Source organism: Embiotoca jacksoni, unplaced genomic scaffold (assembly GCF_022577435.1).
Source record: "Embiotoca jacksoni isolate LCO1_2020_lvr unplaced genomic scaffold, fEmbJac1.0.p SCAF_4, whole genome shotgun sequence".
Classification (NCBI taxonomy): Eukaryota; Metazoa; Chordata; class Actinopteri; family Embiotocidae; genus Embiotoca; species Embiotoca jacksoni.
In genome coordinates this window covers 15,726,334-15,748,851 of record NW_027185392.1, presented here as the reverse complement: position 1 = coordinate 15,748,851, position 22,518 = coordinate 15,726,334, and the positions used below count along the sequence as shown (strand labels likewise).

General features: G+C 42.8%; 1 protein-coding gene across 9 annotated transcripts; it reads right to left on the bottom strand.

The window, feature by feature from the left end:
* Window positions 1-60: 60 nt before the first annotated feature.
* pcm1 (pericentriolar material 1) lies at window positions 61-22,474 on the bottom strand. 9 transcript variants are annotated; one of them, XM_069167363.1, is made up of 40 exons: window positions 22,348-22,474; window positions 20,921-21,035; window positions 20,417-20,665; window positions 19,047-19,376; window positions 17,853-18,023; window positions 17,172-17,291; window positions 16,716-16,902; window positions 16,351-16,460; window positions 15,810-16,083; window positions 15,571-15,721; window positions 14,975-15,190; window positions 14,570-14,736; window positions 13,762-13,991; window positions 13,509-13,651; window positions 13,293-13,422; window positions 12,516-12,686; window positions 12,220-12,401; window positions 11,757-11,996; window positions 11,408-11,666; window positions 11,104-11,249; window positions 10,766-11,019; window positions 10,037-10,217; window positions 9,639-9,946; window positions 9,254-9,415; window positions 8,952-9,008; window positions 8,573-8,745; window positions 7,447-7,578; window positions 6,527-6,656; window positions 5,887-6,048; window positions 5,686-5,780; window positions 5,284-5,418; window positions 4,970-5,176; window positions 4,824-4,877; window positions 4,583-4,733; window positions 2,919-3,067; window positions 2,745-2,805; window positions 2,393-2,661; window positions 2,159-2,251; window positions 1,928-2,051; window positions 61-854 (listed from the first exon to the last, which is right to left on the bottom strand). In XM_069167363.1, the coding sequence occupies exons 2-40, from the start codon at window positions 21,014-21,016 to the stop codon at window positions 829-831; spliced, it is 6,495 nt and encodes a 2,164-aa protein (XP_069023464.1). In that variant the 5' UTR covers window positions 21,017-21,035; window positions 22,348-22,474; the 3' UTR covers window positions 61-828. The 9 variants fall into 9 exon arrangements, with proteins under 9 accessions (XP_069023464.1, XP_069023469.1, XP_069023468.1 ...); XM_069167368.1 differs by having other exon boundaries at window positions 2,393-2,658; XM_069167367.1 differs by having other exon boundaries at window positions 19,047-19,373.
* Between the last annotated feature and the right edge of the window lie 44 nt (window positions 22,475-22,518).

Genomic DNA, 22,518 nt, shown 5'->3' with positions numbered 1-22,518 from the left:
TTTCCGGTTACACTGCAACATGAGAAAGGCCCGCACAGTAAAACCACATGACAACGCCACCATTTTTGAAAGCAGAAAGTTTTATTAATTAAAACTTAATTCCTGTAGCCAACATTTTAACAGCATGGAAATCATGGGAGACTAACCATTAACAGAACAAAACAGTATCTAAAGAGGTGTGTAAGAAGATAAAAAGCTAGGTCTGAGCTGGGAGCTCTGATTTAAAAGGAAAAAGGAGAAACAATTAGCTGAAGTCAGCCGGGCTACAGCTGAACTCTCATCCTACTGTAATCTCTTTATAATTAGGAATCAAGTGCAGAAAAGATGAGCTGTACAACAGTAAGGCCAGGCCAACACAAAACAAACAACAATAACAACAACAACAACAACAAAAATGACAACTCATGTCAAACTGATCCCAGAACCAAGAAGAAGACTAAGGCTGAACAGGAGTTTCAGAGCTGGAAAGAATAAAACAGAAGCTTAACTGTTGGTGATCAGCAGCAGAGCGATAACTTCAGACCAGATTATCCAGAAATCACATGAAACATTCAGGGAGAAAATCAACTCGAACTGTGGACTTTGTGGACAGGTATTCATTTGATCTGTTCTGACTGTGTGTGTGTGTGTGTGTGTGCGTGTGTGTGTGCATGCATGCATGGTGTGTGCGTGTCTGTGTGTGTGTGTGCGCGCGCATGAGTCACAGCTAACTTGTGACTCGGATAATGAAACTTTGCTCCTTTGAAACTAACAGATAAACGATCAGACGGAGGATGGAAGTAGTGTTCTGATAAAAACAGCACATTTTAGAGACATCTATATAATTCTTTACGCATTCTGGTCAGCGACAGTTTCTGAAAAAGAAAAACAACACAGTTTAGTCGAAGCCGGAGTACTTGTTCATGAGCAGACAACATCAGAGCTGACATAATACGACTGTCTTCGACAAGCCGACAGCAGGAGACGGCACGCGGCCGCCACAACTGCTGTAATCACATTATGTGTATTTTCCAGGAAACAAGGCCCTCCTTGTTTTTCAATTGTAAACCGTGTATTGAATGTTAAACAACTTCAGAATGAAAACAATGGATGAGGGTTTGTTTGTTTTCTTTTGCTCACCATCTTTTAGTTTTCATCCGGTGCCGTCGAGTTTCACTTTTTTTTTTTTTTTTTTTTTTTTTAATACTCTACTTGCAAAACCAAATGTAACTTCTGCAGAGCGGGAACATTTTGGCTGTTAACTGAATGATTTCCGACGGGTCAATATGTAAAGTCTGTGCGCTCCCCTGGTGCTACAACAACCGGGATAGATGTTCTCTGTTCTTCAAATTTGCCCTCGAGTACAAATGCATTTGTGCACCAAGCACACCATCGGGGTTTACAGCGGCGCTGGGAACACGACTACCCCTCTCCCCTCTCCGATGTCCTCTGATACCACATAAGGCGCTCGCCCAACAAGTGACAACTCGGGTCGAAATCTACAAAACAAATTTTTTTTTTAAAAAAGAATGTTTGATTTGAATTTTTATGATTATATCCAGCCCAGATTTGTACTTGAAGAGCCAATAAACTAGTTTGTAATATGTTTAAAACTGTCATTTAAAAAAAAAAAAGCAACAATATATGTAAATTTGGCTCCGAAATAAAGATGTAATTATGTAACATTAAAATCAGGATAACTGGAATAATTAGCAAGAACAGAAGAACAGAGTAATGGTGCTCATACTGCTCATTGTGCTGCTGAACCACCCCGAATCACAACGGGGGGGGGGGATTCCTTCACCACGACAGTCCTAGAAGAAGCAGCTGCTCAGGCCTGCACGGACGTTGACACGGCAACGAGAGACGGTGGCTCGGCTCCCGTACGGTGTTTTGGCATCCGCACAAACGTAACCTAATCTCAACTAACAGGGATCGTGATCCGTACCTGGTTCCTTGAGCGCCTGCGCGTTCCCCACCAGCCCGCTCAGCGATTCGGTGTTCCCGTTGAGGATTTCCACAGACAGGTTGTTGTTCTGCTGCTCCTCCACAATCCTCTTCTGAAGCTCCTCCTGACGTCACAGCACACGCACAGCGCGTCATTACATACAGACCTTCTCGCGGCGATTTGACACCTCGTCTTCGCCTCGGGCTGCTTTAAAGGGGCTTGGGAACACACCTCGCACATGACGGTGAGCTGCAGCGGGAAGTCGTCCACCTTGAAAAAGTCGTCCTCGTCCGACTTTTGGCTCGTGCTCCCCGATCCCATCTCCTGTACGATAATATCATATTCATAAAAAAAAAAAAAAAAAAAAAAAAATCGGTGCAGAAGAGTAACAATAAATGCTTTGACGTGAATTCCACATAAGAAGACGCAACTTTACTGAAAATGTTCAGCTGAACTCTGACTTACATCCACACTGATCATGACAGGTGAGTCTGTGTCTGGGCTGCTGGTAGCTGTTGACTCCTTGTGGACCTCCTGACGGTGCAACACTGCACAACTTTCTTCCGAGGCAGCAGCTGCCCCAACTTTACCCTCCTCCTCCTCCTCCTCCTCCTCCTCTTCCTCCTTTTCCTCCTTTTCCTCTTCCTCCTTTTCCTCCTTTTCCTCTTCCTCAGGGATCCGCGGCTCCATCTGGGTCTGATCCTCGACTGTGGACTCTATTGACTTGCTGACTTCTGGAAGACAAACGGGGTCTAAAATTACGAAATTTTTGCTTTTTGGAAGGAAATTCCGAGTTACTATATCAGGAAGGCCTCACCAGCATCGTTTTCTGAAGTCGTCTGTTCAGGTTTTACCTCCTGGGTTTCACCGGCTGTTCCCTGGGAGCAGAACACGATGACACGGGTCAGAACAGAGAAGAAGGTATTCAATAATGTGAACTACGACCACAACGCAGAAAAACATTTCTCTGTGGCGGACGGTGTGCTCTGACCTCCTGCTCCGCCTGTCCGTCAGCAGAAGCCTGCAAGGATGTTTGGACCTCTACAGGTCCAGCTTCAAACTCCTCTATTTCCTCCTCTTCGTTCTCGTCCTCTCCGCTGCCGTAGTTCAGCAGGGCCTGAGTCTCTGCTTTGGAAAGTCCTAAAAAGCAACCAAAAATATAAGACGTGCAGTCGGAAACCATGTCCCACGTTTTCACGTTTCCACGTGTAACCTGGGAATCATCAAAAGGTTTAAGGATTTAGAATCACTTGAAAACGAAACACATTCCGAAAAGTAAAATAAAGAAGAAATATGAAAGATTCTGAACTATTTAAAGGTTCGCGAACCAATTGAAGGAGACGAGTGGCGATGTTCATGTTAACTGTCAAGAGTTTCACAGTCCTATTTACTAATGAATCCAAGTCAGAGATTTGTGTCAGTAGACAAACACGAAAGGGAAAGATGCCGCGGTGGATCAAACCTGCATGACACACGGTGACAACAATCAAGCACTCCCGTCTTCAGCTGCATGCTGCACCTTCCGGTTTGTATCTTGGAGAGTCATTCTGCAGCAGGATAATGAACCCAAAAAACACCTCAACGCTTTGAAGAACTACATGAAGACCAAGGAGTGCTGACTGGCAGGAACTTTCCTCCACAGTCAGCTGACCTCAAACCCCTCTGAACATTTATGGGGCACTTGAAGAGAGACAGACGAACATTCCCGACATCACGAGATGTTCTCTGGATCGTTGTCAGATTATTCTGAGGTGGAAGAAAATAGGAACACACACCAGTGCTGAAGTAGTGCTACTTCAGTGCTGAAGTAGGGAAGATAGCTGCAACACCACAATGCAAACAGACTTTTCAACCTGACAGTTAATTCTCCTGAACGAACCGATTTAATTGTTACTGCGTCGTGGCCGTCTTTCCTTTACGCCAGATCATGCAGCGAGAAGATGGGTTATCAAGTTTGAACAAACTCGTGCAAGTCCATGAATCCCAGGTGGTGCAGTTATTAAACCAAAAAAATAGATTTTTTTTTTTTCCCCCCCAGAGATTTAACTGTTTACTCAAATTGTTCAGCTGATGTCATCATTTGTAAGAAAACAATTTAGGAAATTCAAAACAAACGGGTACTAAAAATAAAATGTGCAAAAAACCACTGTATTGTGAGCACAGCGCTGAAAGCACTGAAAAGGTCAACGGAAGTCCCTGATCAGGCAGGAAACCAACCATTTCAGTCAAAGTACAGGACTGTGCTGCATTTCGGATGTTTTAGTTCTTATCAATCGCATAAAAACTATCAAGGAGTCTGATTGATCCAAAAATCTGCAGAATGAGAGAACGAGCCCAAACGTACAGCAAGACTCGAAAAGAAATAACTTCAGCAAGAAAGAACAAGGAGTCCTGGCTGTCTGCACAGATAGAGTCAGCCTGGGGTGACATAAAGGAGACAGAAGACACAGAGACGAAAATCCACAGAGGAACTGAGGTAAGTTCACAAGGAAGCTGGAACAACCGACAGTACCTTCTAAGTACTTTGAAAAATGTGTATACGTGCGTGTGAGAATTGTTGCCATGTGGCCACAATAGATATTGATTTGATTTTTTTTTTTTTTTTTTAATGTTTACAGCACTTGAAGTTAAAGATTTTTTTTTCTTTTCACTTACTGATTGACAGCGGCACTCCCGGTCCATCCTCATCATCCTCATCTTCCTCCTCAACCTCTGAAGCTTCACTGCTCCGGTTGTTCTTCGTCTCTGTCTGCAAGAAAAGCTCCGGTACAGCAGAAGCACCTTCCTGCTCAGGCTCATCTTGGTCCTGGGAAAAAAAAAAAAAAAAAGGAAAGACATTATTATAACACATATTCCTGGTGTATTAAGTGGTATTATTGGTATTAAAATAACTCACGTTGTCGTCATCCGTGTTAGAGTCCAATTTTCCACCCCCGTCTAATGTATTTTCCTAATTGGAGAAATAAATTGACACAAAGGTCAAATTAGTTTTAAACTTGTGAAGATAAAGAGAAGAAAGAAGCAGCAAAAGGAATAACTGACCTTCAGACTGTGTTTGGCTTGGCTGGGTTTCTCCGTCGTCTTGTTGTTTTTGTGTTTGGCTGCCAAAGCGATGCTGCTGCTGCTGCTGTCCAAATCCTGCATGAGCCTGAAGAAGGCCAGCTCATTGAAGAGGATCTCTGAAATCTCCACCAGGAGATCCTCCCCGCAGTCCTTCAGAGTGCGGCCCACAAATTTACTAAGAGAGTCCTGGACCAAAAACAAGAAGTGAAACGTTAGAAAGCACTTTTTTTTTTAAATTTGATCTGCTTGCAGTTCTTTTGGCTGCTTTTCAGGAACCCCTTCCCGAGTCCTACCTGCAGTATACCCCTCAGCTGTCTGTGGAAAAAGCGCACAAACTCTTTGCTCTCGTCATTTTGCTGGGTGAGCGTGAGGACCATGCGCCGCACAGATGTCAGCAGCTGGAGGGAACACACCTCGTCCATGTTCTCCTAATACAAGAAAAGAGTAAAATATGAGGAGTGATCTTTCATAGATAAATAGCCACGGTGGAGAACAGATTAACTCTACAGCAAGACAAATTAAAAATGATCTAAATTCAATCATTTTTACACTTAATGTCAAATCAGCATTTGCTTTTTTTTGCTTTTTTTTTTTTTAAAGTTCAGTTTATGCACATAAAATTAAAATTGTGTCCAACTCGAACACGTCCTCTACTGTCACAAAGCCACCTACAATCTCAGTGTTGGTTCTCCTACCTTCAGGAAGGGGATGACTTCCGTCATGATGGCTTTAATCTGACGATCCAACTGCTGGGTGTCAATCTGAGGGCAGTGCACGTCGCCAACTGCGCCTGCTCACACACAAACGACGCCGTCAGTCTATAGCAGTCAGATGAAAGGCCAAAGCTACAGGTCTTTGCACATGTTGTACACAGGCAGCGTCGTGACAGCGGATACCTTCCAGTGGCTCAGCAGCATTAGCAGAAGGACGTTCAGCATTTGAGACCTCAGAAGCACCTGCGGTGCTGGGGTTGCAGGGGTTAAACTCAGTTTTAAGCTTCATGCGCTCATACTCCCTAATCCTGGCCAGAGCTTTGTCTAAATGAATCACCGTGTTGCCTGTCAGAGCAGCACAGGAGGGAGAGCAGGGAGAGACACAAATGGGAAACGAAAAGTTCAAAAACCAATGAAGTAAAAGAGAAAAGAGAAGAGTGTAATGGATATTAATGCATTTGCATCCAGTTTATACTTCAGGATCAAACAAGTCTCATTTTTAATCTATAATACTTAAGTTCCCAAAATATGAGAGGGAAACGTCTCCCATTGCAAAAAGTCCTCTTCTGAAAGGTATTATTCTTTACTTTGGCCGTGTAGTATTTGATCCTGAGGTGTAAACTGGTTGGTCTACAAAAAAAAAAAAAAAAAAAAAAAAAAGCCCTTAGAAGCTCTGATGAAAAAAAAGTGGGAGGAGCTACCAAATTTGCTGTAGTTTAGGGCAGTAAGCAAAGCATTCCAGTTGTATGTTGCCATGTGGAAGAAGGTTTTATCATATCTGTGCAGATTTTGTTTACCAGACATAATGCATGCATAACTATACCAAGGTCATCATTAGCAAAAGGTTCCAGGTTGGAGGAGGTTGACATGGTGCTGTCATTATCCACGGACTCTGCATCATCCCTCTTCTTCATCATGTCTTGTGAAAGCCTCAAGTTCTTCTCCACCACCTCCTGAAAAAGATGAGCGGTCCGTTTTGAGACGCGCGCGCACACACACACACACACACACACACACACACACACACACACACACACACACACACACACAGAATACGTCTTACATACACCCCTGATTGTCCTGACTGTCAGAGAATATACTATTCAATGCAGATCCCATTTTAAAAAAAGCCGTAACCAACCCAAAAGAAAATCGAGAGGGCCAAGAGAAATTTACAGCATATACTATAAACTGCAATGGAGGCTTCCAGTGCCATTCTCCTAAAATGGAAAATTAGACATTTCACCCTTCATTCTTGAACAAAGGCATTACTTAGACAGACAAAAGGCCTGGCTTCCAATTAGCACAACTCTAGGGACCTTCGGGCAGAACAAAGAACACATGTCTGATCTGGAAAAAGAGACGTGGAGCGATGAGGGTCAATTTTTTTATAGACAGGCTTCTGAAGCCTCGCTGTCAAGTCAGATTCAAAGACAATGAAGATGGGGGAGGTGAAATTAAAAATCTGAAAATAAAGAGAGACACGGAGAGATGAAAAGAGACACGACGGGGAGGGATGAAAGGAGACAAGGCTGAGAGAGAAACTAATGAAAGATGCATTGAAATGTAGAAAAGGAAGCACAGGGAGAAGGATGACAATGAGGACTGAGAGAAAGACTTCAGAGCAGGCAAAAGCTTTAACATGCAGACCAAAGTGACACCAAAAAAAAAACAAGAAAAGAAAAAGACGAGTACAAGGAAGTGGGAGAATGCCACGCTGGGAAGCAATAACATGTCTCTTACTGCGTCGCTGGTAGTCAGACTCTCGCTGGGAGTGAGCTCAGACTGAGAGCCTGCAGCCCACACCACAGGACCGAGAGGGGGCAACTGGTCCTCCGCTGCACTCTTCTCTGCCAAGTGCCTGGTTACTATGTCCTGTGGGAAACCCAGAGAGAAGGTACTGTAGCTGTGGGCTGAAGTGCTCAGTGGAGTATTCGGTTTGTATCTCAGGCCGTTCTCACACGACTGGAGTTGTGATTCAGACATCAGCGTCAGATTACGTCATCAAAATAAAAAAAAATAAAAACATTTTAGATTGTTCACAAACACGCATGGAGAGTTTTCCCTCCAGTTATAATACGTACAAGCACATAATCCATGGTGATTATGTACAAGATGATTACATCATGGCATTGAATGCCATAAAGTGACACTGTATTTGTAAATGAATATTGCAATGATGATTGTCCTAAATTCCATGAAAATGCTGAGTTTTTAGTCAAATAACTGCCCATAACCCACCACCGCTACCACAAATCACCCTAAGCTTTCCCGAAACGAAGGGTAAATCCTGACATGTATTGGGCTCTACTCAAATGTAAATAAGATGTATTTTTTGCGAATGTTTCTGTATTGCCATCACTAAAACACATGTTATTGGACTATTACATTTTAACAAGAAAACAAAATAGATAAGCACAATATCGCTGAAACATACAAACACCAACACAAAATGATGGAACAAAATAGAAAAAGGAGCATATTTGTGCCCTTATAGCCGATAGTCTCGCCTGCCACATGACCACCTTTTTAAAAGTGCCCTTCACCAGTCTCTCATTGTCTCCTGCATGTCTGGTCTGCCCAGGAAGCAGAGACATTTGCAGACCCTCCCAAATACAACTTATTAAATATGAAGGTTTAAAATGAACACGAAAGCGCCAGTTTATGTGTGGAAGAGGTCAAAATCTCATTTGTAAAATATCCAGATATTCTGTGCCATATTCCAAGCCGTCTTCAGGGGCAGATGAAGGAGTAAATCAACAGATCAACTGAATATCTTGTGATCTGAGCCTTGCCTAAAGGATGTTCATATTAGATCAGCAGTTTAACATTTGCACAGACCATCAGTAAACAGTGTGTCTGCACTTACCTGTAGGGAATACAGTGCCCTCTGGCGCAAGTAGTCCGTGTTGAGCAGCTGCAGTTCATGGAAGAGCTCAATGAGAAAGTGGGGTCGGGACTCATTCTGGGATATCAGAGTAGCCACTTCGGAGTAAATGGTCTCCCTCAGCGCTTCGAACAGCGAGAAGTCGCTGCTTGCATCTGCAATTTCAAGATTTTACATCATGAGGTTTGGACTGAAACTAAAAGCAACTGTTTTCAGAGCCAAACACTCAGCCTGCACACATATTTGGAATTTTTAGTTAAGGTTAAGTAAAAAGGAAAAAAAAAAAAAGCCCACGCACGTGAGGTGGTTAAGTGACATATGAACCAAATGATGCAGCTGAAGATTTGCATGGTGACTTTACCTGGTGCTTCTGTGCATGCAATTCTGTTAGAGAGGAAGGGTGTTCTCCAAGCATAGGCTGCGAGTAAAATAAATTGTAAGTGACAAAAAGTAAATTAACCCAAAATTAAAATGAATGCTGTGGTAATGACAAATGTGCAAAGAAAAGTAAATTATCAAAAGGACAAGACGTTATGAATACATTCAAAAAAAATTCAACAGTTAATAAAATATGGATAATAAATGTATACAATGAAAAAACTAGATTAAAGTGGGGGGGAAAGGTGGGTGCATAAAAACTGCTGCAGGTGGTTTGAGCCGTACCAGAAGAGAGGTCATTCCGTTTGTTCCCGAGTTTGGTCTTGCTGTCTAGTTTTTCTTGAGTAAGCTTGTCCAACAGACTCTGATTCTGATCCCTCTGATGAGACGGGACTGCCCTCTCCTGGACAAAGTCTGCAGTGCTGCTAACACTGTCACTGTCATTGCCTGAGGAAGACACCGACAATGAAAAGGTAAACACGATTAATACTTCGTTTCTCTCGTTAATTTGTAGCTAGTTTAGTTGGGAAAAAGAAAAGGGCACAAAAAGAAAAGAAGAAAACCTTTAAAGGCCAATGTAGCCAAATGAAACTGCCACAGAATAAATGCTACCTTTGAGGGCAGTTTGTTATGTTACATTTTCAGCTCAGTATTGAATCGACTTAAATACCTTCACTGTTCTTGCTGTGCCCTTTGCTCCTCCTGCGTCGGCTCTTGGGAGTCTTGCTCCGGGAGGCCAGGTTGGCTTGTGCAGAGGCCTTGCGCCCTGCCTTAAAAGTCTTTGTGATGGTGGTGGGATCGACAGGGTCAGGCATGCTGCTGAAGCTTTCCTGTGACGCCTTGTCAAAGTCTTGAGGTCGCAAGTGTCGGTTGGCAAAAGTGGGGGAGGAAGACGGAGACACTTGGGACTCTGATTTAGACGGGTGATGCCGGGCGGTATTGTTTGTGTAGGAGGTATTAAGCCAGGCAGCCGAAGGCCTAGAAGAGTCGTGTGAAAAATACAGATATGAATTACAATGTTCAACATATGGATATAAATGTATTTTAATGCAAAAGTACCAGACATACCCTCTTTCTCTAGCAGTGTTAAGAGGAGAGCGCTGCAGTGGAGGAGGGAAACTCATGTACTCTGTTTTAATTGAAGTGTGGGGGTCTAACGGCGGCTTCTGATGTTCAGGGGAAGTCTGACCTACAGCCCCTTGAGGAAACTCCCCCATGGCACCAGGGAACAGTGGATACAAGTTAAAGCCTTCACAGGGAAGAGAAAAAGACTTAATTAGCATCAGTTAGTGTGTTAATAATCCAAAAAAGCAATTAGGAAGTAACAGTTAGACTTTTGACATTTCACTTCTGCACAACTGAGTCCCCTTAGAATGTATTATTCACTTCAAACTAAAACAGAACTGAGTGAAATAGACTATTAGTACCTATAATAGTAACACAATATCAGTGTACAAGAACTACATGAAGAAAAGAATATTTTCCATCCGTTTATTTTTACCTATTTCATGAAACTTCCTGTATTGTTTTCATAAATTCAAAGACTTATTTGAGAATTTCATCTTACAATAACAAAAAGGGTTTTTGTTGCATTGTATCTTATATTGTTTTTGGTTTGGTTTTTTGGTTTTAGGTTGCGTCATAACGAAGATTAATCTTCAGCAGATCTATAAATAAAAATCAAATGTAGAAAAACTGTCTTTAGAGCTTCAGAAATGTTTTCCCTGTCTATTGTACAGCAATCTAAAGATGATATGTTCGAGAATGAAAAAAGGCAGATAAAAATGTATATCATACTGGGAGGGAACGGGGATAAGGCAGACGTTGCCATGTTGCGGGCTGCAGGTTGCAGCAGGGTAGAGGAGAAGGGGAGGAAGACACCAGAAGAGATGGAGGGTCCGGAGCTGGATTCCTGCGATGAACGCTGCTTCTGTGTCTGCCAACCTGCTGCTGAAGAGGAGGGTGGTGGCGGCTGATGCTGCTGCTGTTGCTGCTGCTGTTGTTGCTGCTGCTGCTGCTGACGAAGGAGATCATTCAGGACCTGCTTTAGTCTGAAAGACAAGAGACAAGACAATCTCTAGAAAGATTTCTCACTTGATAGAAATAAAGTGGAGTATTCATGCGTTTGCCTTTACCTCTGTACGTTGTTTTGCTGCCAAGCCAGCTGGGTGTAGCACTGGTTTAGCTGGTGCATGACCAGGTGGACCTGTGGTGATGACAGGTTGTTGGGTAACACGCTGTACTGGCCTGTCAGCAGAGTTTGCAACATGTATGACAGAGCCTGTGAAAGTAGGTACGAGACAAAAAGATTACCTTTTCTTGAATTGGTGACCCAAGTTGCCTTATTACCATAAAGTAAAATGGACCAAACCAAAGATTGGAAAGAACGCTGCTATGGATGTCATTCAGTGTCTGCATGTATTTGTTGAATGCACTAACCTGCTGATCCTGCAGCAGTGTTTGGCACATGCTGGTACTGAAGTCCAACTGTGTCTGCAGCTGGCTGACCTGTTCCTGCCAGTGGCATGAGCCCTCAGCAAAGGAGAGCTCAGAGGCCCAGCGCAGATTCTCCTGTCGCCGTGTGCCTCCAAGCTGGCTTGCAGACTGGTTCGAACTTCTGGACTGCTGCTTGGCCTTAGTCTTGTTATGAAGATGCCCACTACCCTCACTTGAAAAGGCTGCTGGAGGCTTAAGGTTGCTGGAAAACAAGCACATGAATATAAAAGACAGATTATAGATATCAGTGCTGGATAGTTACACAAATCCTTCCTCGGCCACTCGGTCTCACCTTCCTTGATTCTTCCTGTTACTGAAAGAGCACTGGTTCCTGCTTGATGAGTAGACGGGGATGTCATCATCAGAGCTGCTCTCTGTACATTCTTCCTGCTCCTCTTCCTCCTCTGCACCCATTTCTGGGCGATATTCTTCGTCATCCTCATCATCTTCATCATCCTCATCATCATCATTATCATCATCATCATCATTCTCATCAAGGCGGCAGGGAGTGGAACCCCAGGTGGCCATTGTTCTAAAAGAAAATTTGGAAAAATTAGCCAAAATTTTGGTGCCTGTGGAACAATAATGATTCACTAATCAAAGAAATACTATGAAATCTGCCATTAAACGAGTAAAAGAGCTGACAATGTACAATGTGGCTTCTGTTCATCTGCAAGAATCTGCTATCTCACTCATGAACTTGCAAAATAACTCAAATTGATGAGAGAGGCCCCTAAAGCAAATATAGCCCTTACCGTTCATCCCTACTGACAGGCTGTGAGGGAGTAGCAATGCCATCTTGGTCTTCAATCCGACAGGAAGAGTCATCAAAACCACTTCGCCTCTGGTGTTCAGCCATCAAGGACTCTAAATGCTTTCTGCGCTGTCGCAGTTCCTCTCGCAAAATCTGGTGGCGACGCATTTCTGACCAAAGCTGCTGACAACACAAGAAAAGAGAAAATCATTCAACAGATTTATCCTTTACACATAGTGTGGAGTTTGTTTGGACACGTAAATAGAAGCAGCAAGATAGCTCGGTGGAGTCTGTCACCTCATTGTCAGTGACTGAAGAAGTAGCTGCTTCAGGAGCAGTGACTTTGAGCACAGCAGAGTTGGTTTTGGGTCCAGAGGATGAAGAAGTCTGGACAGCAGCAGGAGTGGAAGCAGCAACTGGAACCTTCCTCAGCAAACCCTGCTGACTCACTGCGCTGGACACAGAAGACTGAGGAGGACACCAGAGGAAAATCTTTTTAAAACAATCTTGGAACACTTTATAATGAAACCAGCAACATAGTAAACTAAAACTAAATGGAATGGGGTTCTTACTGAAGAAATACACAGGATTATGATATATTTGGCCATGTAATGAAGCAAAAACTGGACAGCCATGACCAAAGACCATCAATTTAATGTATTTATATAAATTGTCATTGTTTCCACACTTAATCCACACAAGACAACATTTGGGCACATTTTAGATGCTGCATATTATTTTGGAACCTATGAAATAATCTGAGCAGATCTGTGTGAAGTTCCATATCAGCAGAACTGTCTGCAATTGTACTTGACACCTGTTCTAAAAAACAACCAGTGTTTACATTTTTTTTTATTGCAATATAAGTATGTTACTGCATGTGTAAACAGTAACAAATTAATTACATCCATAAATCACTTTCAAGAGTTACCAGGCAGAAAAAAAAAAAAGATAATTATTTTACAAATCCCAGTATTTCCCTTATATTCATACATTTGGTGCAACTTCTAATTCAGAACCTGGTCTCTCTGTCCGTAGTTCTACATGTGGGTGCCTGCGTATGTGAGAATGTACCTGGAAGTCAGGGCAAACCCACTGCAGATCCTGGATCTTGCCTTGGATTTCAACGAGCCTCTGGCGCTCTTCATGGAGCTGCTTCAGCTCCTGCTTCTGCTGACGTAGCTTCTCCTCATACAGCTTCTCCCTTTCAGAATAGAATACACTTCAACAATTTTTGGAACAACTAAACAGAGAGTCAGATGGGCCTCTCAGATGCTTTATAGACTGTACCTGGCCTTGCTGGAGAGAGTGAGGTCTCTCGGACTTTGTTTAGATCCAGCCCCCGATGTTCCAGGCAGAGGAGCTCGGGTATTATTTGGCTGTTGGTGTACAGCTTCATCTTCATTAGCCGTTGTTCCATCTGTGTCGTCACTCTGGATATAGACAGATTGGGTCAGTAATTTGTCATTCTTGATGCAAACAGTCAGACAAAACTTGAACCTCACTGCTGGCATCTTAATCAGTATTCTGTCATCTACCCCACCTGAACCATGGCCACCAGCTCCTGCAGCTGTCGGAGTTTTTGCTTCGCAGTGTGGCGATGAACCTTCTGAACAAAACCCGTGTCGTTCCCAAGGCTGCTCCTCCGACTAGACTCCGATGCCTCGCTGTCTGGAGCCACAGCCTGTGCCCCTTCATCATTGTCAAGACCATCTTCGTCTTCGTCATCATCCTTCACCTGATTATAGGGGATGTCCCTATTGTACTGGCACTCTAAATGAGAACAAAGTTATTGGAGTATCACTAACAGTCTGTTTAATCATGCCATTTAAAAATGTGTTTCTTGTCCCTTTTAAACTTTGAATTAACATAACTTCACTTAACACAACACCCTCCTTAATGAAATGACATTACCAAGCTAATGGAGCCGTTTCTTATTTTGAAAGTTATTTCACATGTCAAAGAGCATGGAGGGGGCTGTTCATGTTGATGATAAATTAAGGTTTAATGTTGCCAATTTGAAAAGCATCTTTATAAACGATGGTCCTGATACAATGTACCACTCTACCGTACAAGACAACGTATCTGCTCCATTGTGATGTGGTGATCTTACGCCAACACAGGATGGATTGAAACAGTTTAAAGTACAGCACTGATGATACAGTGGAAGGATAACAGCTTCAGGCAAATGCGATGTCATTCACTTTTACAACATTAACTTTTATCAAGTGCTGAACATATTGAAATAACCTTCAGTTTACCAAGAAATTAATAGACCATAAATTGTCCACAAGAATGTTAATTTTGTGTAATGTCAACAGTGGTCAGTGTCAGTGTGTTCATGAGTGTACCTATGGCTGAGGGGATGTTGAGGCTGCGCAGGTTGGCTGCTGACCGGTTGTTGATCTCACACTGAGTGTTGAGTCTGCCGTCCCGGTTGTTAGTGGTGCTGCTTCGGACACTGCGTCCATTGGTCAGGCTGTTTAAGTCAGCCCAGTTGCCACTGCGCTGTGGGTTTCTGAGCAGATAAGGTGCGGTGAATGATATGGTGACCTGCCGGCAGTAAAATTACACAGACTATGGCCTGATGCTTATTAATATTATATTGTAACTTTAGGCCAATTACAAATTTCTCCACTGACCGGTGTTTTTTTAATATAATTTAGCCAAACAAGGTGTTGAATCAGTTTGAAATGGTGAGCATCTCGGTAGAAATCCAATCAGAAAAATATGCATTTCTTTATTCACACACCCACCTTATGTTAATTACTGGCTGGCGGTTCTCCTGCTCAGAGTCAAACATGGCCTCAAAGATAGAACCGTCCTCCGTTTCATCCTCATCTTCATCGTCATCGTCATCATCCTCTTTCACATTCTCGTTGACTGCGTCCACCATCATATCAGAAGTCTGCTCGTAGTACTGAACCAACTCCCGCAGTTCATTCAGACGCTTGTGGACCTCCTTTAGCTTCCTGTAAGAATATGTGAATGAATACGAGATTTAATCATTTAAAAGGTTATGTGACCTGCCAGAAAAATGTCTTCACAATTCCCTCTTCTACAAAAGGTCCAAGTACAGAGTCACCAACAGAAAAACACTCCTGTAAAAGATGGAGGTTGCGTGTCTTGTTTAAAAACACTGTAGCAAAGACTGAAACTTGTCAACGGGAAACAATGTAATGGGTTTTGTCGCTGCAAGGTAATAGTACACCACCCCCACTCTATACAACACCCTGCTGTTGATATATGACCTGCCTATTTAGCTGCTTCAAGGTGTGTGTGTGTGTGTGTGTGTGTGTGTGTGTGTGTGTGTGTGTGTGTGTGTGTGTGTGTGTGTGTGCGTGTTTTGTACCTGAGCTTGTCTGCGGAGTTGGAGCTGTCCTGTTGCTGTGTGAGTGAAGGATGAAAGGAAGTGGAAGCCAATGCCCCATTAGAGCAGAGAGCAGATGGACTATCTGAAGATCCGCCCAAACTCCGACTGCACTGTGCTGCCAGGCCACGACCTGAATGGACCCACGTGCATTTCATTAATAATTTATAAGGATGGTAGCCCCATTATGATTGTGAAAAAGACTTTGAAAGTACTCTTACACGAGTTATTATTGAGTGTCTGGTCTCGGAGGGAATGCAGCTCTTGTAGGATCTTGTCCATGGTTTGCTTTTTGTCTTGGAGTTCTTGGAGCTTGGTGAGTTTGGCATTGGCAGCTGTTGCTCCCGTGTCTAGACCAGTGTGTGGGCCAGAGGCAGAGTGGAGGAGTGGCCTGTGTTGAGGTGGACCGACAGCCTGCGGAGCCCTGGACCAGCACACCTCTCTGGAAAGGGAGAGACTCTCTGCCTGACGACGGTTATCTGGCACTGCTTTAGTCTGCAGGAAAAAGTTTAAGCAAGTTGACATGGCTCGTCAAATGAGAAGCAAACCAAGGTTTACATTACACATTACAGTCTCATCAAACTGCACAAAATAAATATATTTTCTATTGACATTATATTGTAGTGCTGATGTTATCATTAAAGAAATATAAAAAAAAAACTTCTGTACATAAGTTAGTAGACAAACAAAAAACATTTTGTAGATAATATAATGCTATGATTCATGGATAATATGGCAGCCCAGTTGCAGTTTCTACTGTACCTGAGAGTCGTGTAACTGGTTGTGGAACCGCTGGATCAAATCATTTAACTCGTCATTCAGTTCTGATGTGATGCTCAGGCCGGAAACACTGCCCGTGGTTTCTGTGACAACTAATGACAACAACAAATGTTTATTCATTTAATATAACTTGTTGTGAAAGAAATTGTTGAAACATTAACCAGAAAATAATGATACATGAACATAACCTCTGTAAATTAATCAGTTCTGAAAATCAAAAACATGACCAAGCAGATTCCAACTGAGTTGTCTATGATTCACCTCTGCAAGAAAAGTATGTAACTGTATCCTACTTTTTCTTCTTACACATTTGACAAGTCTGTCTCTGTGTTGGTGTGCAACCTCACCGGTGTCTTCAATTACAGCAAGTGCGTGTTCTGCACTGTGCTGCATGGCCATTAGTGCTTCCTGTCGGCCCTGCAGGGCCCTGAGCTGCTCCTGCTGTTCCAGCATCTTCTTCAGCAGCTCGTGCTGCTTACGCAGATTCTCCAGTTCTTCTTTCTGGTCAGCACGCAAAGCTTCTGGCCTCCCACCCTACAAAATTCACGCCCACGTATCATTGTAAATGCTAAATATAACAACAAACGCATCAGCAATACTGCACTGCTACTGAGCAGGAATGCTTTAAAAGGCTTGTCAGATGCTAAAAAGCTAATAAGACTCCAACAATGATAAAGGCAAATAGTTTGGTTCTTATTTCCCAATCTTAGAAAGACAGCACAGAGCCCGTGTTTTCTGGCAAAGGGTTATGTGTTATTAACTTGAGTATTAACATGGGCAGAAACAAATACAAATATACATACAGTTGCATTTGAGGTATCTGATGACCGAAGCTCAATGTTAAGAGATGTGATCTCTGCCAGTGAACCTGAGCCAACTGCAGAGTCCAGGGCCCCCACGTCATCATCCTCATTTTCTCGCGCCTGTGAACACAGCAGAGAGAGAACAGCCAGTGACTCAAACATAGCTGAATAGAAAAGTATACAAAATATTTATCGTCTATATGCTGTTTATCTACAGACATAAACTAGAATGTCTTTATGCATTAGCTGTTGAAATTTGTAGAAATGTGGAGATCAGAAAACCTTAAGTGATTTTAACAGAATACAAATGTATGTTTCTTGCAAATATTCACATATATTACAGATTAAATTCTTGAATCAAATCAAAGAAAAAACTATCCCTTTAGCACAGAAAGGTGGCATGCTATGTCTCAATTTTATTATAGCACGAAACATGACCCAACTGTTGAAGTGTTTCAGGCCACAGAGAAAGACAGCCATTAAAAATATATATATGGCAAGCTGCCAAGATAACTACACAAACGGGTTCCTTTTCTGCTATGAATTGGCCAAGAGACATTTTTTACACAAGACAAAACACATTTGCCTGGAATTATATCTGACACGTCTGATAACATGTGCAAAGCACAGAAGTAGATTCTCAAGAAGATATGAGAGAAACTAGAGAGACAGCATACTTACAAGCATTTTCTGCAGGAACCGTAAATAGGACTTCTCCTGCTCCTTGAGGTGGTCAATGAGATGAGAAAGACGCTCCACGTTGGCCGGCACATCGTTCTTTTCCACCAGATCGTCCCGCATGGAGCTGGCCTTACTGATGTACTCCCGGATCTGGACCAGTTTGCTCACCACCTGAGACCGCACAAAGAGAGGAAGGCGGTGGATGGGTGTGGGTTTCGGAAGGGGAATAAAGAGAAGGCAGACAAAGACGTAAAGGAAAGGTGAGTGAGCATCTGTAGCGATGGCTTAGACTGGGCTAAACAAGGGCAGAGAGGGGGTTGGGCACAAAGCTCGCTGGGCACCAAGGGTGGCATATTTATAAATTGCCCTAAATACAACCTAGTTTCAGCTGCACTAGCGCTCCCTCACTTTCATCCTAGTTCTGGTTTCTTGAAGTAGTCTGGAGTGCAGTGACACAGACAATCCCACATGTACATATGCACAGGGACTGGTCTAATTAAATGTGAAATGAGTGCCTTTCAAAACAGTGACAATACTAAAATAATACATTAAATAAAAAATCTAAAATATTGTACTGAATCTTATTCCAAAGTAACCATAATAGCACAATAACTCACGTGAGACCACTCTGTGTTTGCTGAGAGTGCTACACATTTTCAACCCCCCTGAACTAGTGTATTTGTTATGCATTTGGTTTAGTTTCTCAGAAATTGGAGTGAATATTGATGCGGCACTAGAAGGTGAGGGGAGCTTCAGAGTAAAATAATAATAGTAATAATAATGATCATGCACTTTTTATCTCGCAAGTTTCAGCTTCATAAGCTGTATAATGTCGGCTGATGTAATGTAAAAATACGACACAATTACTTACCCTAACCATACCTTCTCTGACATTAAACTGTATGAATGCATTCAAGTTATACATGCAGTATAGCTACAGTCCAATAGAAAGCCCCTTGTACAACATCTTTCTAGACACCTGTCAGATTATTTTTGGTTTTGGTAAAATTTGCAACATATATTTGAGTTCCCCAGAGGATCAATTCTAATTAGTTTGCCAACACCGATTTTCCCTATTGCACAATCTCACAATCTACGTGAAGGACCAACACCTCATTACTGCTCAAAACGACAAGACATCAAGTGGAAACTAAACAAGAGCTGACGACGACCTTCCAAACAAATAAACATTACCTGGCTACTGTCTACTCTCAGATCTCCTCTGCCATATTCTCTGTGCACTAGGGTCAACCTTTCTGCACCGCCACGACTGTGCCTTGGAGTTTCCTTGGTAGGAAGCACGGGGGTTAAGGTATCCATGAGTCCTGTGCTCTGCTTTTTAGTTTCCTTGGCGATAGCTGGGGTGGTTGGGGCGGAGGAGGAGGGAGGGAGCAGGTCCTTGCTTTTGTTAGTGTTGACATGCAGAGGTAGGAAGTTGTAGGGCTTCTTGTTCTCTCCAGCTAACTGGCGCTGGTTGTTGGCAGCCGTGACGCGGCCCTGGGAGTCACTGCCGATGCTCCTCTGCTAAAGAAAGACACAAGTCAAACAAATCACCACTTGAGGTTCTGAAAAGTATACTTTGCAAACTGTAAGTGATGTAAATGTTCAGGTTTTTATTCATGTCCATTTGTCTTTGGCAGACTTCTGTAGTTCTTTTTACGGATTGCATCGATTTTTAAGCCAAAATGCAAAAATGTTCATCGTTAATAAGCAACTTTTACAAATATTCTTATGTCCAAAACGCGCTATACACAGATAAATAAGCTGCTATCATTTCCTTTATTGGCTGCTCAAACACCACAGTAGTGTATTGGCATTTAATCCCTGAAAAATAACTACAAAATTAGATTTCGTGTGGAAATTGTAGTTCGACAGATACAGGAGTTATAGGGCCGTTACTAGTATGAATATTTAACAGTTTGATAAATCTAATATTGATATATTGTCAATATTAATTTCTTTACACAACCCATGATACAAACAAATTATTTTTAACAATTGGGACCAAGAAATGCACTGGGTATGAATAATAAACTTGTTCCTTCTCTCCGGATGAAAAACTATAGAAGACTGACCCTGTTTTAAAACAAATCTTTGCTGCAATTTGGAGTCATTTAACAGCTGACATGTAGCCTCGTACTGATATATCTGCAATGAGATTTCAGCCAATCCTTGTGTTTGTAGTGGTAAAAGGCATTCTAACAGTAGGAGGACCTGTTCATCAAAACATTGGCCGACAGTGCAAGCAGTGGTAAAAAAAACAACAACTCACAAATCCACATCCAACAAGACCAGACATTGGTCACAAAGCTTACGGTCAGATTTTTAAAGGTCTGTTTTATTACTGCTAAGCAGCTGGTTTTACGGAAATCAACAATAGCAAATGCCAGTTAACAAATACACTTTTAACCACAACACCTGACAAAGTTGGCATATCACTAATAGTATGTCATCCAAGCCACATTATGTCAAATATTCTGTCTTAATATTCCTGGGGCATCAATGAACAACACACTGACAATGAACTAAAAATAGATTTCTTATTGAGCATAGCAGCATTTTACCTCGTCCAGGTCTGTAAAATTGATCCGCTGACGGAGCTTGTCAAGCTCAGCCTGGTCTGGGACTGACATTTGGGTGGTGTATTTGATGTGGGGGAAGGAATGAGGAGTGCGTGCTCTCCTGCGACCAGCCCCAGGGGTGGATTCTGGCGAAATATCATTGGTCAGGCGGCTCTCCACCACCGCAGCTGACAGCTTTTTCTTGTTCTTCTCTGAAGAGCGGTTGGCTTTCTTCTGCTGTACACCCCAGTCCTGATCAAAAACATTTACAGAGTTAATTATTATGCATGTTTATCTTGGAGCAACACACATCTTTCATTCTATACATTTAAGGCTTACCATGGCAACAAAAATAAACATTGATAGTAATGAGATGTGTACGTTACAGAAGGCATCCTGAGGAAATGTGCTCTATATCAAATGGGAGGTGTTAGGGCATATAACATTGTGTGAAAACAAAACGACCACCAATATTGTAGTTTCTATCAGGGTTTGACCAGCCCTTACCATGTTGTTGAGTCGGTCTTCGAGACTGCCATTGCTTACAGTCCAGTTGTGCAGCTCCTCTGCACTGTCATCAAAAGGAGTGCCTCCGGTTGCCATGTCATCCAACTACAGCCTGCTGGAAATCACAACAAAATGCATACTGCTCACCACACACTGAGAAAAAATAAATAAAAGCAAAATAGACACGTCTGTATGAAAACATTACAAACTGACACACAGTTGTTGAGGAAAATGCTTCCTTACAGCTTTTCAGCAATTCACAACAAACAAACAAAAAGCCACCACACTGAACCAGTTTACATGAAGTCAACTACATAAGAGAAGCTTCAGACAACGTTAATATCTGTCACAGTAACGTCTGTACATTACAGCAAGTTTGACATGCAACTACTGTTGTGGAGCAGTGAGCTCTTAATAACAACATGCTGTTAAAAACTGATATTACCACCAGCACCGATGTTAATAATGTTAATAATGTTAATAATGGGTCCGTCTTCGATGAGCTCTGCGCAGCTGTTACAGCTAACGTGAACCGCCGAAGCATCAAACGTGTCAGTTCTTACCAATAAGGGGGTTTAAAACTTCCAAGTCGTGCCACCATCCAATCAGCTTCAAAACACGAGATCGTGAAGACAACAACAACAACAACAACACTTGTCTACTTTTTTTGTTTCGCGACCCGTCCGTTACCGTTAGCTGCCGTTGGGTTTTGTCTGTGGCCCGCTCGTGTTCGCGGGGAAAAGATTCCCTCAGCGCGAGCTCTCCGTGAGGTCACCGGTCCCCACCGGAACACGGTAACGGAGAAAGTGCAGCGGCGACCACCGCGGGTACTCGTAGTTAGCTCACCAAATAAATAATAATAATAATAATAATAAAACCCGTCAACGCCGGTGTGCACAGCTTTGTTTGTTGGAGGAACTTTACGGGAAGAAGAAAAAACAAACATGTGTGACCCAGTTCTGTTCCGCAATCGCCATGGCAACAACCCCACCAACGTGCACCGAGCTAGCCCATTATTTAACGTTAACTCTGGTCGACAACAAAAATAAATAAATAAATAAATACATAAAAAAAGACCAAACGTGACGCCGGCGAGTCGCTCAAGTTGTCGAGCTCGCCGGCGCAGCTGCCTGATGTCACCTAGCTGCTCACAACGCAGCTAACTTTAAACGTCTCCGTGAAAGTTGAACGCGAACAGGCGCTTCGGCGAAGCTGGCAAACACCGAGGTTGAGTTAGCTCGCTCGGGTAAAGCTCGCACACCGGCAGGACCGACGCGCGTCGACATGAACCGAGCTGAACCACAGACGCAGCAGGTTCAACACGGGCTCTTCGGTCGGGGTTTTTTTTGTGTTGTTTTTTTTTGCTTAAACTGCGCTTGCTAAGATAGCTAGCTTACGGTTTAAGACAAGGGGGACGTCGATGTTACCTGAAACGGGCGGAAGCGTCGTTTTCTAGCACCTCGTGTACTTCAGAAGGTTTTTCACAAATCCGCCCGGAGTCTGGTAAAAAGCCATTTGATTGAATAACAACGTCTCGCAGGTCCCCCCCCCCCAAAAAAACGCAGCAACTTATGGAAGTGGTCCAAGCCTGATATAAC